The 16,477-nt window shown below is 37.9% G+C and overlaps 1 protein-coding gene across 1 annotated transcript in view; it reads right to left on the bottom strand.

Annotated features, from left to right (window-relative positions):
* The window catches only part of LOC103518328, a 39,166-nt gene extending 23,435 nt beyond the window's left edge, over positions 1-15,731 (bottom strand). The window contains exons 1-16 of the mRNA XM_026830167.1: positions 15,666-15,731; positions 14,890-15,226; positions 14,462-14,623; positions 14,193-14,342; positions 13,529-13,713; positions 13,268-13,314; positions 12,710-12,949; positions 12,495-12,659; positions 11,626-11,819; positions 11,253-11,420; positions 10,740-11,048; positions 10,367-10,534; positions 9,488-9,678; positions 8,533-8,779; positions 7,922-8,108; positions 7,299-7,435 (exon numbers count right to left, since the gene is read on the bottom strand). Of these exons, the coding sequence (XP_026685968.1) occupies positions 7,335-7,435; positions 7,922-8,108; positions 8,533-8,779; positions 9,488-9,678; positions 10,367-10,534; positions 10,740-11,048; positions 11,253-11,420; positions 11,626-11,819; positions 12,495-12,659; positions 12,710-12,949; positions 13,268-13,314; positions 13,529-13,713; positions 14,193-14,342; positions 14,462-14,623; positions 14,890-15,096 (2,721 nt within the window). The 5' untranslated portion in view covers positions 15,097-15,226; positions 15,666-15,731 and the 3' untranslated portion in view covers positions 7,299-7,334. The remainder of the gene's footprint in view (positions 1-7,298; positions 7,436-7,921; positions 8,109-8,532; positions 8,780-9,487; positions 9,679-10,366; positions 10,535-10,739; positions 11,049-11,252; positions 11,421-11,625; positions 11,820-12,494; positions 12,660-12,709; positions 12,950-13,267; positions 13,315-13,528; positions 13,714-14,192; positions 14,343-14,461; positions 14,624-14,889; positions 15,227-15,665) is intronic.
* Positions 15,732-16,477: the final 746 nt, after the last annotated feature.

Genomic DNA, 16,477 nt, shown 5'->3' with positions numbered 1-16,477 from the left:
AACATCGACGAGATATAAAATGTAATGAGGATGTCCAAGCTATTATATCAATACGTACATATCTCATCAGACTCATTGTTCCCGGTGTCCGAAGTACATTAATCAAGCACCGAGAGCTATAGAAATGTCAGCAGTGGGGGAAAAAGTATATAACTCTTCAAACTCAATAAACTATAATAAAAAATAGTTTTATTTTTTAAGCCAATTTATACGTAAAAAATACAGTTACAAGGGCTAGATTTATGCTGAATTATATCAATACGTACATATCTCATCAGACTCATTGTTCCCGGTGTCCGAAGTACATTAATCAAGCACCGAGAGCTATAGAAATGTCAACAGTGGGGGAAAAAGTAAATAACTCTTCAAACTCAATAAACTATGGTAAAAAATAGTTTTATTTTTTAAGCCAATTTATACGTAAAAAATACAGTTACAAGGGCTAGATATATGCTGATAGCTACTCATTTTTCTCAACAAATTTAGTAAGCTCCGTAAGTAGTAGACCAAGTCAAGAATCAAGATCAAGAAATTTCAATACTTCAAATTTTCGATCCACACCGGGGTTCGTGTATAATGATAGCTCAGCTCAACATTACTTGATTCTTCCTTAGTACAAAGGTACCATCATCCATTTCAAAATCACAAGGTCGATTCTATGGTTCGAAGACTGTATACCAGGCGATGCAAATTTAGTAAGCTCCGTAAGTAGTAGACCAAGTCAAGAATCAAGATCAAGAAATTTCAATACTTCAAATTTTCGATCCACACCGGGTTCGTGTATAATGATAGCTCAGCTCAACATTACTTGATTCTTCCTTAGTACAAAGGTACCATCATCCATTTCAAAATCACAAGGTCGATTCTATGGTTCGAAGACTGTATACCAGGCGATGAAAAAAAAAAAAAGTGTTCACAGTTTCTCAAACTATGTAAGTATGTATCCATTTTCACTCAATAGAGGTGTAACACCTATGAAGGTGTTGTTGGTGTAAAGAAAAATTGGGTTCATTTTTATTCCCGTAGGGGTACTAGGAGTAAACCAATAAACTATATCCAGGTCAGCACCGCACTGTATTCGTATTGGGTGATAAATTTTGTGTTCATACTTAGCTTTCTCATTGAAACCTCGTAAAGTACCTTAATGACATATACCCAGCGTGTTACCCAAGACCCACAGATGGAGGTCGAGATAGCTACATTGTTTATTCAGATAGGTGTTAACCCGTAACCCCTCTAATGTGAGATGTGAAAGTGTGTTTTGATGATAAATTGGGAGAGGGAAATCTAAACTGAAATCAACAGACATTATTTACACATCATAAATGACAGATTGACATTGCTTGGGGTGTGATTCTACGAAATTACTTGGTACTTTGTGCATTAGGGAAGTTTTTCATACCAAAACTGGGTAAAAATAAATTGCAGGACCTGCTTTCAGGCCGCTTTGCTAATCCTCATGTGTCCAAAGTCCATTACCAAATTGTAAAGAACTGTGTACATATGTTCTTGGAATTGCTAAGTAATATGTCCAAAGGACCCTGGAACAGAAGAGGACTTAATGGTTTTCATTCTTTCTTCCGACGGTATTGAACAAAAAGACGAAATGAATTGTAAATAAAATCTACTTGAAAGGATTACGAAATCGAATACCTCTTAAAATAAATACAAAACTGAGTTGAGAAAAACACAAAAGATTGAAAAAGACAGACAGAGAAGAAATTTCAAAGAGAGGCTGTACAGACCTTGATGACAAAAATAAGTAATCGTAAGAAGAGCATTTATTAGTTTTTCATGGTTTCAACTCTTTGATATCCACTGAGGTATCCTTCAGGGGGAATTTGAAAGGTTGAAGAGAAAATTACTTTCCTTCCTACAGGAATAGGAAAAATAGCCACTGAGGTATCCTTCAGGGGGAATTTGAAAGGTTGAAGAGAAAATTACTTTCCTTCCTACAGGAATAGGAAAAATAGCAATTGGAAATGGAGAATTGGAAAGGGGAGAGGGAGGAAGATTCAGAAGCAAGTCCAGGACAGAATACGACAGTTGACAGGAGAGTGGTGGGAAAAGAGGAGGCTTAAAAAAAAAGTGTTCCACCGCCGTTTTTATTTCGTAGCAATGGAACAACTGCTACATTAGATGCATGTGGTCTGTGTCGTAGTATGCCTCTCATCAGATGGGCGAGAAGAGACACAATACAGGCTTTGTTCAGGAGTGGGCAGATATAATGGTCTGCCTCCCTGACCATGACAATAATGGTAACATTCACCCCATAACCCCATAGAAGTACCTACTGTACAATTAGAACTTTATTGTATGGCGCCAACAACAGCTAGAACATTGTGCTAACCCAAAATACCTCGGGGTCCAATTAGATCGCACACTATCATTCAAACAGCACTGCATCAACACCAAGAAAAAAGTATTCACGCGCAATAACATCATACGCAAGCTGACACACTCAAAATGGGGCGCTCAACCACTTACCCTCCGAACCTCAACCATGGCTCTATGTTTATCTGCGGCAGAGTATGCTGCTCCAGTATGGAGAAATTCATCTCACTCAAGCCATGTTGATGTTTCAATCAATGAAGCCATGCGTATTGTGACAGGCTGCCTGAAACCAACCCCTACTGAGAAACTATACCCGATTGCTGGAATTGCTCCACCTCAGATAAGAAGACAAGTTGCCGCAGAAATAGAGAAAAAGAAACAACAGTCAGATGAACGTCACCCTTTGTACAACCATGAAGAAACCCACCAAAGACTAAAATCAAGGAAAAACTTCATGAGAACTACCCAAACCTGCTCTGAATCACCTGAAGAAAGAAGATTACACCTCTGGAATGAAAGGACCATCAACCCCCTGCTAGAACTAAAGGAAGAAATATCTACTGGCTATGAACAGAAATATACAACCTGGAAAGCTCTGAACAGACTCCGAACAAGAACAACAAGATGTAAATCAAAGCTGGTCAAATGGAAGATTCTTGAAGAAGGAAACGACAAGTGTGACTGTGGAGCAATACAAAGCGAAGACCATCTACTTGAATGCCCTAACTTACCAGAGAAATGTACCAGAGAAGATCTACTTGCAGCCAACAATAAAGCTTTGGCAGTAGTTGCATTCTGGAAAGATAGTGTTTAAATCTCGCTCTCCCCCCCCCCTTTTTTTTCCAATTGTTAATGCCTAATATTTACCTATTTGTCAAATCTTTACCTTTCTATGTATGCGTTCATTTTTATAAAAATAAAGACGTCTTCTGGACACGAAATAATAATAATAATAATAACGGGTACCATATACTCATAAAACATTACTAGTTACTATCCGTTCTTGAACAAATTCTCCTCAACTCTCATTTTCATTTACAAGAAGCTACTCAAATATCCTCATGGAACTAAGTCCATCGGATAAGGTTTGAGAAATAAACGGTTTGGCCGCTATTTACAGGCAAAATTTTGAAAAAGCTCGAAAATGCTGCGCGTTTTTCATAACTTTAGATTTCGGCCTAGAGCGCTCATAACAAACAGGGTCACTCAAGGGTCTTTTTCCTCGGTGAGTTCTACAGTGTATTTAAGTATGTATTTGTATTAGTAACCTGATCCAAAAAACACCCCGTATATGACGAAGAGAGAGAGAGAGCAAAAAAAAAAAAATATGATTGAACTTTTAGATATGAAAGTTGATTTTTCTTCCACACCATTGAACTCTACCTTGCTCTAACTCTTACTTCTAATATTAGGTTCAGCTTATAGCTATGGCAGAAAACTCTGAGCTTGATTTTCCTCTCTATATAACTCTGTACTATACTCTCCACTCTATGATTCCCTTTTTCTCTTTAATATCCCCCTCTCTCTAACTTTTTCCTTTTTTTTTCAATTTGGAAACATGAAACACTAAAATACAATAAAATGAGAGCAAGACTGATGAAAAATCACCTCCGGGAGTTTTCCGTTTCATTTTGAGAATGTCGTCGTGTTTTTGTACCATCCATTCGTTAGATCTCTGCTACTATTTCTCCAGGACAATTCTGTGGCTTCCAGATATTTATGCAAAACGTTTTAATAAACTTAACACACACACAAAAACAAATGGTTTTTATAGTTTACGTTGAAAAAAAGAACAACAAAGTTTCTCAACTTGCAAGCAATTAATTTATAACAACTTTGTGAACTTTGAAATGAAGAGAGAGAGAGAAAGATGTGGTAAAAATTAAATGAGAAAAAATGCAATGTCCGGGGGTTAACTATTCTGTTCTCGCTAATATGGCAATTATGTTAATGTAAAAAGTCGGGAGTTTTCGGTGAAGCCAAGTCTCTCTCATATCTGTGGGTACGGGTACCATATACTCATAAAACATTACTAGTTACTATCCGTTCCTCGCTAATATGGCAATTATGTTAATGTAAAAAGTCGGGAGTTTTCGGTGAAGCCAAGTCTCTCTCATATCTGTGGGTACGGGTACCATGGGGGACATTGTAGAAGCCTCCTCGTAGATTGTAAAATTTATGAACATCTCTTTTATTACAATCGGGCGTCCCCTGGAAACGACATTGTCGGCCAATTCTACTCTCACCAGATTCATACGTCTTTCTAATAATGAACCATACCGATATCTCAAATGTTTGCCTTTTGAGGCCATCTCTCACTGTTACCTCTATGAATAGATTCATACGTCTTTCTAATAATGAACCATACCGATATCTCAAATGTTTGCCTTTTGAGGCCATCTCTCACTGTTACCTCTATGAATATAGAAGGAATATCCTCAGATAAAGAAGAATTACTTGCGGATTTGTGCTATGAAAATAAATGTGATATATTAGTACTACAAGAGACCCACAGAGGAATCTCTAATCACAGACCGAAAATACAGGGCATGACCCTCATACTTGAAAGACCCCACGAAAAGTACGGTAGTGCTATTTTCATCAAACCAGATCTAATTATAAATTCAACAGATCTCACATGTAACAATGATATAGAAATACTGACCATTGAAACTCAATCTTGCACAATTACATCTGTGTATAAACCTCCAACAACAGCCTTTAATTTCATTGAACCTACCAATTTCTACTGACCATTGAAACTCAATCTTGCACAATTACATCTGTGTATAAACCTCCAACAACAGCCTTTAATTTCATTGAACCTACCAATTTTAATCCCAACCGAGACGTTCACCAATAATTTTTGATTGGATGACAATAATAACGAATCTTACTGCTACGGTGATGGAACTCCTGAGTCTTATTCGAGCATTATGACAATGGTCGGGGCCAAAATCAGGGTTGAAACTCGGTTTAATGGTGTATTTCACCAATATTTTTTCAGTTATTAGAAAGCCTGTTAAGCTAACAGCCTGTTAAGTTCCATTTGATTTGTATTGGCTTAACAGGGCCGTTAGGCTAACAGGCTGTCAGGGGCTGAAAAGAAGGTGGGTGAAATTAAGCTTTCCAACAGATTTAGCTGAGATGATGTAGCGTCTGTACAAGAGAGATCATAGGCATGAGTGAAGTCTAGAACCAGGGTGTTATCCGTACTGATCTTATTGGATTCTAGACGAGATAGCACTAATCTGAAACATGGAATCAATATAAATACATAGGTATCAATATAAATACATAGGAGGTAGCTAGGCCAGTTAAATATGTATTAGATAGGCAATAGGTACACATATTATAGGTATTTCTTCCCCGTTTATTTTCCGTTTTTGATAGTTAGGTTGTTGATTTGTATTAGATAGTAAAGGGAAACCGTTTAAACCGTTTATATTGTAAATATTGTAGGTATGTAAATAGACATACTTAAAATATTACCTGAGTTTACAAATTTGCAGGTTAGAGAATTTCCACACTGGAAAATTCCTTCACGGCCGACTCAAGGGATTCGATTCACGAAAATGTTAGATATTTCTTTAGTAGGCCGACACGTTAGGAATGTTAGGATAGCTAGTTAATAATAATAAACTGAAATTTGGACAGATCATGTATGCGTCGGATGAGGTAATAATAACAACAGACTCTCGAGTGGAACGTAACCACTAGGCGAGATGGAATGTGGTAACCTTTGGGCTCTGTTATTACATATGTGTTACAACTGGACGAAAGGTGCTAGATGTTGAAAAAAGTGCAGTTGACTAAGGCATAGAATTCACGTGGGGAGGGGGAATGAACTTGGGAAACATGCGGTTCGAAACCCATAATGATATAGAACAAAGTATGGAAGAATTTTTTCAAATATTAAAAAAAAAAATATATTACATGGAAAAATTAATGTCCTAAAAAATATTTTTTATAGTAAAAGTTATAAATAAGAAAATAGAAATCGGTGCAAAATAAAATGAGAAAAAAATATCGAAAAACTCACGTTTCTATTTCCCCCAGTCAGTAACTAGGAATAATAATTCACAACATACTATGAGTTCGAAGTGAAAGAAAATCCTGAACTGAAAATGAAAAACGTTTTCCAGAGAATCCAGACATTTACATCAGAAATTTTACACGTTAGGGAACAAAGAATTATTGCCTAATCCACATTTAATATTGACTACCTATCTGTTCTAACCTGTGCTTTCCTATGGAAAAACAATATGGTGGACATTATTTCCTATTCAGACATCAGAAATTTTACACGTTAGGGAACAAAGAATTATTGCCTAATCCACATTTAATATTGACTACCTATCTGTTCTAACCTGTGCTTCCCTATGGAAAAACAATATAGTGGACATTATTTCCTATTCAACAAACTAATGAGGAACGTTTAATACCTCTCCAAAGGTGTGTCTACACATAGTCGGCCGGCCGTCAGTGATAGTGTAGTGATTAAAGCACTCGCCTTGTAAACGGGAAGTTGCAGATTCGAATCCCAACCGAGACGTTCACCAATAATTTTTGATTAGATGACAATAATAACGAATCTTACTGCTACGGTGATGGAACTCCTGAGTCTCATTCGAGCATTATGACAATGGTCGGGGCCAAAATCAGGGTTTAAACTCGGTTTAATGGTGTATTTCACCAATATTTTTTCAGTTATTAGAAGGCCTGTTAAGCTAACAGCCTGTTAAGTTCCATTTGATTTGTATTGGCTTAACAGGGCCGTTAAGCTAACAGGCTGTTAGGGGCTGAAAAGAAGGTGGGTGAAACCCACTATAACTCTTGGATTAGCAAATCTGATAGATTGAGGAAAATATAGAAATCAACCAATCAAATTATTTTTCCAAGAGTTAAAACTTAAACCAAGTTTAAAGTCTGATTATGGCACTGATTATTCGCAAAGTACCTACCTCGACACTAATATGGATAATGAATACTGGTACATTTCAGATGAGATATTTGTCAGATGTTTGAATCAAGTAGAGCAAATGATTCTTCACCGTACAACAGTTGATCTCGAACAAGTACTTGTACAATATTGGATCCTCTGAAACAACATGATAAATCACAAGTGAAAGTAGTCAGCTTAATTAGCTTGGAAGGTAGAGCGCCTGCCTTGTAAGCGTCAAGTCGCGGGTTGGATTCCCGCCCGGCGAGCTGTTCTCAGGACTTTATCTTTCACCTCAACTCACTCACTTTCCAGAGAGGTTTCATAAATTATGTACATCAAAAGTGTCTTCGAGGCTGGTTTCAAGAAATGCACGGTTTAGCCGCTATTTAAGCCATAATTTAAAAAAGGCTCATAAAGAGTCCGAATTTCTCAGGACTTTGAATTTCGATAAAAAAAAAAGTACACCCCGACCTCCAAGCACAGAGCCGAAAAAATTCAACCCCGCCGGAAATCGAACCCGGGACCTACGGCGTTCAAGCTTAGCTCTACTCACCACATAGCATAGTGACAGGCAAGATGGACACGATACATTGTTCCTTATTGCTTGATACGAATGTTTTTCTGCACTCATCCTCTACTCACCACATAGCATAGTGACAGGCAAGATGGACACGATACATTGTTCCTTATTGCTTGATACGAATGTTTTTCTGCACTCATTTACCACATTGCTTACATGTGTTGTATCTTTTGACATCAGATGTGTTAATAGGATGGCGTGAGTACAGTGGGGGGCTAGAGAAGTGTCATGTATCAGCAAGAATCCAATCTGAAATTAGGAGTTAAACAGGAGAAGACTTACTGCAAAATATCCACACTAATATTAATAATGTTCACGTAATTTGTTTATTATTTGTTTTTTGTCTTTTGGAAACTTTTTTTTGTCTCTAAATCAAAGAGTATTTTGTTGAAAAAAAAAAAAAATGCAGTCAAAATGATTGCTAAGCCCTGTAGTTCTACTACACTCTAAGTAGAACAAAAGGGAGGAAGGGAACATCGGGGTCGTGAAATGAATATGTAATTCGTCAATATTTGTACCTTTTCAAACAAACTCCCAATCAAGAGTAGTATGACTGATGAAGACAACTGAGTTAACAGAGGTACATTAATCAGGAGAATGGAATGCTGATCCGACAACGAGGAAGGGAACATCGGGGTCGTGAAATGAATATGTAATTCGTCAATATTTGTACCTTTTCAAACAAACTCCCAATCAAGAGTAGTATTACTGATGAAGACAACTGAGTTAACAGAGGTACATTAATCAGTAGAATGGAATGCTGATCCGACATTGTAGTCAATGCTTGGAGTAAGCTTTCCAACAGATTTAGCTGAGATGATGTAGCGTCTGTACAAGAGAGATCATAGGCATGAGTGAAGTCTAGAACCAGGGTGTTAGCCGTACTGATCTTATTGGATTCTAGACGAGATAGCACTAATCTGAAACATGAAATCAATATAAATACATATGTACTTAAATAGACATACTTAAAATATTACCTGTGTCTGAAAAAGTCTCGTTCTACCAACGCAACGGTCAGTATGTAGGCAAATGTATCTTCTGTGAGGCGGGCATTATATCCAAGGTATGTCAGACTCTATCAGAGCATTAAAGGCAGCTACTTGGAATTTATACATATCCTGTAGGTACTAATACTTTTTTGGCACATGTGAAACCGCCACTGATCGCTATACAAGTATACCTACACTGACATGCATGCCTACCCCATAACCTATAACGAAGTAGGGGTCAGTATGTAGGCAAATGTATCTTCTGTGAGGCGGGCATTATATCCAAGGTATGTCAGACTCTATCAGAGCATTAAAGGCAGCTACATGGAATTTATACATATCCTGTAGGTACCAATACTTTTTTTGGCACATGTGAAACCGCCACTGATCGCTATACAAGTATACCCTTACATGCATGCCTACCCCATAACCTATAACGAAGTAGGTACAGAACTACAGACCCGGAAAATGTAGGTAAAAATGTTCAACCAAGTCGGGATTCGAACTGCGTTCTTTATCATTGAATACTACCCGAGTGTTACTTACTGTTTCCGTTGTTCCATCCTCTGTTGACATGGTGTAAACACTTTTAGATCGTTTTCCTTACGCCTTAAATACTACCCGAGTGTTACTTACTGTTTCCGTTGTTCCATCCTCTGTTGACATGGTGTCAACACTTTTAGATCGTTTTCCTTACGCCTTACTCTTCTAATTTCATACAGCAGTTTAAACAACCTCGCCAGACAAAATATGGAACTGTTTACCGTGTTAATTGTGTTACCTTTGACTAGACGAATGTGGTCTTCGTATTTGGTAAACTTGAGATCCTATGAACATAAAGGCATTTGAGGCTGAGGTTGGGGTCTACAATATCATGCAAGTAATAGTTTTGGCTGTATGGTCAATGGTCAGGGGGAGATGTGGTCTTCGTATTTGGTAAACTTGAGATCCTATGAACATAAAGGCATTTGAGGCTGAGGTTGGGGTCTACAATATCATGCAAGTAATTGTTTTGGCTGTATGGTCAATGGTCAGGGGGAGAAGAGCTTGATTGTTAATTTCCAAACGGAACAATTTATGACAATGTTCCTAGCTCCTTCTCTCTTCCTCCTCCTCCTCCTCTCTATCTTTTCTCTCTCTCTCTCGCTTTTATTTCTATTTCATTTCGTTTTCTCAATATTTTCAACATGTTTGTGTTTCCTCCGAGAAGAGCACGTATAGGAATTAGGGAGCACTGAAGAGTTGTGCGAGCAATACGTAGATAGTAGACATACAGTGAGCCCATCTTAAAATTGGTGAAAATTAATTCAACTTTGGGATTGAAAAATAGAGAACAGCTCAATGGAATGGCAATTCGTACCAGGGACTCGTTCTTGAAAGGATTCCAAACAAAATACCAGAGGAAAGAGGAACTGACATAAAGACCACGGCGGCAAATACACAAAATCATTTGCAAATACAAACACTGAGAACATGGAAGAAATTATTTTTGGTCGTCCACAGGGTTTTACGTACCTTAAACTCCATGCATCTAAACTCGGGTTTTTCATTACAATGAGGTTCAATGAGTAGTAATTCTTCCAGGACGTACTGGGATAGCGTGAGGTTTTCCTTAGCAAGACGTTCCTTGTACGCTCCATTTTCTATACGCCCGTCAAACGTTAGGATCTGTTTGAGTGATTGCTAAAAAGAAGAATACTTAGGTACAAGTTTCTAAAAGTAAGTAGCTACATATGTCAGTTTTTATTTTATTTTGCCTTCGATAGAGTTTTCTCCCACTTAAAGTAGCAGGGTTCTCCTGAAGCTCTTTCTTTTTTGAAGATAAAAAGTAAAAAGTAACTCATAAACTCATAACGTTATCATTGGGTAGCCCAGCTTGCAAACTTACCTTATTATTCGGCATGAGTAGTAAAGATTCATGAATGGGTTTCAGTTTATACCTCTCCATGTACAACTCTGCTATCTGAGCCTGTAGGTTATCAAGTTTCGCACATTCTGCTGGATCACACTTGATGTTTTTCTCAAACAACGTCAGGTTCCGTTCAATGGCACCCATTTGCCAGTTGGTAAACATGAGCACACCTATGAAATGAACATGATTAACATGGGAAATGGATCTAATGGGAGGATAGCGAGTACACAGGATGTTACGCGAACGACTGTACAACGTTTGAGGGTTGATGCAGGACCTAAAGGACTACAAGAAAAACCTATTTGGTCAAATCCTGCCGTTGTTCAGTCGTTCGCGGGACAACCGGGTTAATTGTGTATTTAGATAGCAAAGGGTCCGCCCGTTTAAGTGTTTAAATAAATAAACATAGTTCGACCCTGAATAATACTCAAGATGAAATGCAGTATTTAAATAAAATATGCACCCATAGGTTAAGGTTAAGTTACGTACCTTAAACTCCATGCATCTAAACTCGGGTTTTTCATTACAATGAGGTTCAATGAGTAGTAATTCTTCCAGGACGTACTGGGATAGCGTGAGGTTTTCCTTAGCAAGACGTTCCTTGTACGCTCCATTTTCTATACGCCCGTCAAACGTTAGGATCTGTTTGAGTGATTGCTAAAAAGAAGAATACTTAGGTACAAGTTTCTAAAAGTAAGTAGCTACATATGTCAGTTTTTATTTTATTTTGCCTTCGATAGAGTTTTCTCCCACTTAAAGTAGCAGGGTTCTCCTGAAGCTCTTTCTTTTTTGAAGATAAAAAGTAAAAAGTAACTCATAAACTCATAACGTTATCATTGGGTAGCCCAGCTTGCAAACTTACCTTATTATTCGGCATGAGTAGTAAAGATTCATGAATGGGTTTCAGTTTATACCTCTCCATGTACAACTCTGCTATCTGAGCCTGTAGGTTATCAAGTTTCGCACATTCTGCTGGATCACACTTGATGTTTTTCTCAAACAACGTCAGGTTCCGTTCAATGGCACCCATTTGCCAGTTGGTAAACATGAGCACACCTATGAAATGAACATGATTAACATGGGAAATGGATCTAATGGGAGGATAGCGAGTACACAGGATGTTACGCGAACGACTGTACAACGTTTGAGGGTTGATGCAGGACCTAAAGGGCTACAAGAAAAACCTATTTGGTCAAATCCTGCCGTTGTTCAGTCAACGACTGTACAACGTTTGAGGGTTGATGCAGGACCTAAAGGGCTACAAGAAAAACCTATTTGGTCAAATCCTGCCGTTGTTCAGTCGTTCGCGGGACAACCTTGTAGAGAGATAGAGACCCAGCTACTCGGGAAAGTATCAGACAGATTGACGTTATCTTCTTACTGAATCTCGTTGTTTATTTCATTTGTAAACTCGCTTCAGTATGCTATGAAACTTACTTGGCATAATTATGAGTTTAAACGAGGTTCAAGTTTAACTCTCGGATTAAACAATCTGATTGGTTGATTTCAAAAAAATTAGCCAATCAGTTTGCGTAATACGAAAGTTAAGCCCGGGGTGGATTTTGTTTTGAAGGGATAATGTTCGTTCCCGGAACGGTTGGTTTTCTCCTATCCTGTCTTCCTTCTCTCTTCGATTTTGGGACAATAAGACCTTAGCAGTTACAATTCCCTCTGTCAGACTTCTTTTTTTTTTTACATAAACCGAGTTTAAACTCTGATTAGTAAACTTACCCTGATACAGCTTATCAAGAAACTGCTCAGGAATGTCTTCTAGAGGTGCAAGTACGCGATCTACGTACTCCGGATCAAAAGCTTTAGAAAGATTCGAGCACACATTCAAATCTTCACACACTTCCCTATGGAAGTCACAGCAGATGACGTATATCTCCGAGTTTCCTTCTTTACTGGTGGCAGGTTTAAATAGATCCACACTTGTGAACAGACACTATGGAAGTCACGGCAGATGACGTATATCTCCGAGTTTCCTTCTTTACTGGTGGCAGGTTTAAATAGATCCACACTTGTGAACAGACAAGCGAGGAGGTACATGAGACAGATCGTATCACTTTCGAAGATGGTGAATATTTTGATGACCAAGTTTCCGCCATTGTGTAGAAGGGAGAGAGCGATCTGTACCTCCCGGTAGTGGAGTTTACCCACCAAGATCTCTTGCTCGCCAGGATTACCTGAAATCAAATGAAAATATACTTATAACTACATCAGAAATTTTACACGTTAGGGAACAAAGAATTATTGCCTAATCCACATTTAATATTGACTACCTATCTGTTCTAACCTGTGCTTTCCTATGGAAAAACAATATGGTGGACATTATTTCCTATTCAGCAAACTAATGAGGAACGTTTAATACCTCTCCAAAGGTGTGTCTACACATAGTCGGCCGGCCGTCAGTCGACGTCGATTCACATCGATCGACGCGACAGCCGTGGACTATGTGTGGACACACCTTTATACATCTACACTTTTTTTTTACATAAACATACCTTGACAATCAAAGCTCCCATCAGCAGTGACTAAAAAACAGTGAGAAGCGTGAGTACAGTGGGGGGCTAGAGAAGTGTCATGTATCAGCAAGAATCCAATCTGAAATTAGGAGTTAAACAGGAGAAGACTTACTGGAAAATATCCACACTAATATTAATAATGTTCACGTAATTTGTTTATTATTTGTTTTTTGTCTTTTGGAAACTTTTTTTGTCTCTAAATTGGAGTATTTTGTTGAAAAAAAAGAAGGACAGTGAGAATGAATATTTTTCTGGACATGTTGCTTGAAATGAGACACAAAGTTCTGGACTAGTATGTTTCCCGTATTATCAGGACCAAAGTACCACTTCCTGTGAGTACCAAGGATAAGTCTGTCATCGCTAATCATCTCATCAAACGAGTTGCCTTCATAATGGGGATTCAACGTGTTGGCTATCCAGTCCCACTGTGAACAAAGTAGTGACATCAAAATAATATGAACGTATAAATGAATTTTTTTAACTTATAGAGTTAAAAAAAATAACCATTTTTTTATTTTATTTTTTTAGGGCACTTTAACTCTAACTGGTAGGTCGTTTGTGCCGACTTGACTCTTTGGGTGGACTAGATTAAGTGTCCCTTTACTTAACCTTTAACCTCCAGTCTTCAAAACAGCAGTTTGATCAGTTGGAAAAACCAAGACCAACAGTAAATTGTCCAGGTGCTGCTCTTGAATTAGTCTACCTGTTTTTTTTTTTGTCTTGTGAGTACCTAGTAGTAAGGCTCAGTGCACCCTAAAATCCAACACGAGCTGAAGAAAAACTTTGACTGTACCAAAATTTGAACCAAGGACCAAAGTGATAAGCATAGGGTGAAATACCTATGGAGATTAACATTTTAAAAAGATCTAATCATCAGAAGAGAAAGAACTGGGCCTGAACTTACCTGCATACGAGGGTGATGTAATTTCAAGTAATGATTGAGAGAAGTAATGAAAGCACCTGGAGCCTCACAAAGATGAATGCTGGTGAATGAGTTTTCTTGTTGTGGTACAATATTATAGGAGTGAACAATCTCGTGGAATTTACACCATGCCTACAATACATAAGAGAAAGCATTACAATTTACAAGCCAGGTTTGAAATGTACCAGTAATATTAGACATCTTCCAGCTTTTGCATTGAGTCAATCTGTCTATGGATAGGTATAAGTTACCTGAGTAGCAAGTTGAGGTTTTATGAATCTCTTAACAGACTGAACAACTTTTGATGACCGATTTACAAAATTGGTATGCTGATGCCATGTTTTCAAATGGACATGATTCAAATTACTTTTGACATCATTTAACTTTTCTTTGAGGGCTTGGAAATTCTCCAACTGAAAAATAAATAAATGAAAGGTAATGTTAGAAAATATCAATACATAATATGAATAGGTACAATTACATTTTTTTTTTTTTTTTAACTTTAATAGAGGGAATTGTCTTGATATTAAAGTGAGAAAACAGGGTAGGAGCAAGCTGGGTGTTCTAAGAACAAAATTTATAATTGTGTTCAAAATGAAATTTACATCTGAGGGAATAAATTGTAAATTATACCTAGGTACCCAGCATTATGTACCTATATTCTAATGAATTTTCTTACCTGCCACTTGGTTTGGGAGAACCAAGTCTCTCCATCTGAAAGTTTATAACTAGATGAAGCATTGTACAGCTGATACTTCTTGTTGAAATGATTTAATGCTTCTTCAGAAAAGTTCTTTGGTTTTTTCTTGTAAGAGTGTTTTGTGGAAGCAAAACAACTTGGAAGTCCATAAGATTCCAACCCTGGTTGAGAATTGTTGAAATTCATTGTTAATGTCACAGAATCCAGTCCAGGAACCTCAATAATCAGTCATGGAAAAAATAAATGGGACCTATTCAAAGTAGGTACTTATACCTAGAAAAGTAGGTACCCACCTACTTGGATAGATACAAATAACCTGTAGGAAAATAAAAGCACAAATTAAAAAAAAAAAATAGGTACAAACAGATGTTGGATGTTGGCTGCCAAAGCAAATTCTATGGATCTATGGTGTTTACCCAGACCCCCCATGTATTAAAAAATTTCCCTTTCTGCATATGGGTCTACCTGATTGTGTGTGTGTGTGTGTGTGTGTGCTCATCAGGTAAGGTGGACCTTTTCAGTTGTACCTGTCTACCTGAAGGTTTGTGTGCTCATCAGGTATCAAAGAGACCTGATCAGGTGTACCTGATAGTGAGTGGCTGGCCTAAGGTTGATGGTGTGAGTGGACTAGCCAACACACTTATTAGATCTCAGGTAGTGTCTAGGCCATAGCCCTCAGTGAGTTCTCTGACAAAACTGGCTGACTGTAAGTGGCAATCATACACAGCCAGGTGGCCAGCGATCCAAATACCTACCACACACAACGTTACTGAACTTTAGGGGAACATAAAAACGACTGATAAGATAAGAGTGAACCTGTGAAGTTGTGAACTGTGAACTTACTTTTTTTGAGGGTAGGCTATGATGATGATGATGTCAGCTTTTCGTGCTGTTATTTTACTGGTAATATAAGCACGCAAATAGAGGGTAGGCTAGGAAAGTAAAAAAAAAATATTTTTTTTGATTTTTTTAATTTTTAAAAATCAGCGCCAACGGTAAAAACAGTGAGTTTATGTATCAGGTTAGGCTTGCTAGGACTTTAAAAAGAGAGAAAAAATCAGGGGGGGGGGGATCAAATCAAGCCTACCTACTATAGAACCACAACCTAAAGCATATGCATATGAATTTATGGGTATGAACAAATAACTCTTATTTTTACCCTGTTGGAAAATTACCAAAAATCACATCATAGGTACCTATAACTTCAACTTTTATACGAAAGACCCAAACCACACCGGGGATTTAGCTCTACTTACGGTGATGTGCTGTACCTATAACTTCAACTTTTATACGAAAGACCCAAACCACACCGGGGATTTAGCTCTACTTACGGTGATGTGCTGTTTTTTTTTTTTTAACTTATTCACTAATCTTCTGTTTTATTTCCTCTCCCCAGAGTAAATGGTGGATACCTGAATACAACTCTCCTGTACAACGTATCTATTTCGCTTGCCCTGTACGGGCTGTTTCTTTTCTATTTTGCCACCCGAGAGCTCGTGACTCCGTTTGACCCTGTACTCAAGCTCTGGACCATCAAGAGCGTCATTTTCCTCTCCTTTTGGCAAGG

This window comes from Diaphorina citri, unplaced genomic scaffold (assembly GCF_000475195.1).
Source record: "Diaphorina citri unplaced genomic scaffold, Diaci psyllid genome assembly version 1.1 scaffold2155, whole genome shotgun sequence".
Lineage (NCBI taxonomy): Eukaryota > Metazoa > Arthropoda > Insecta > Hemiptera > Psyllidae > Diaphorina > Diaphorina citri.
Note: the sequence above shows the minus strand (reverse complement) of the source record. Positions and strands in the feature narration are given on the sequence as shown.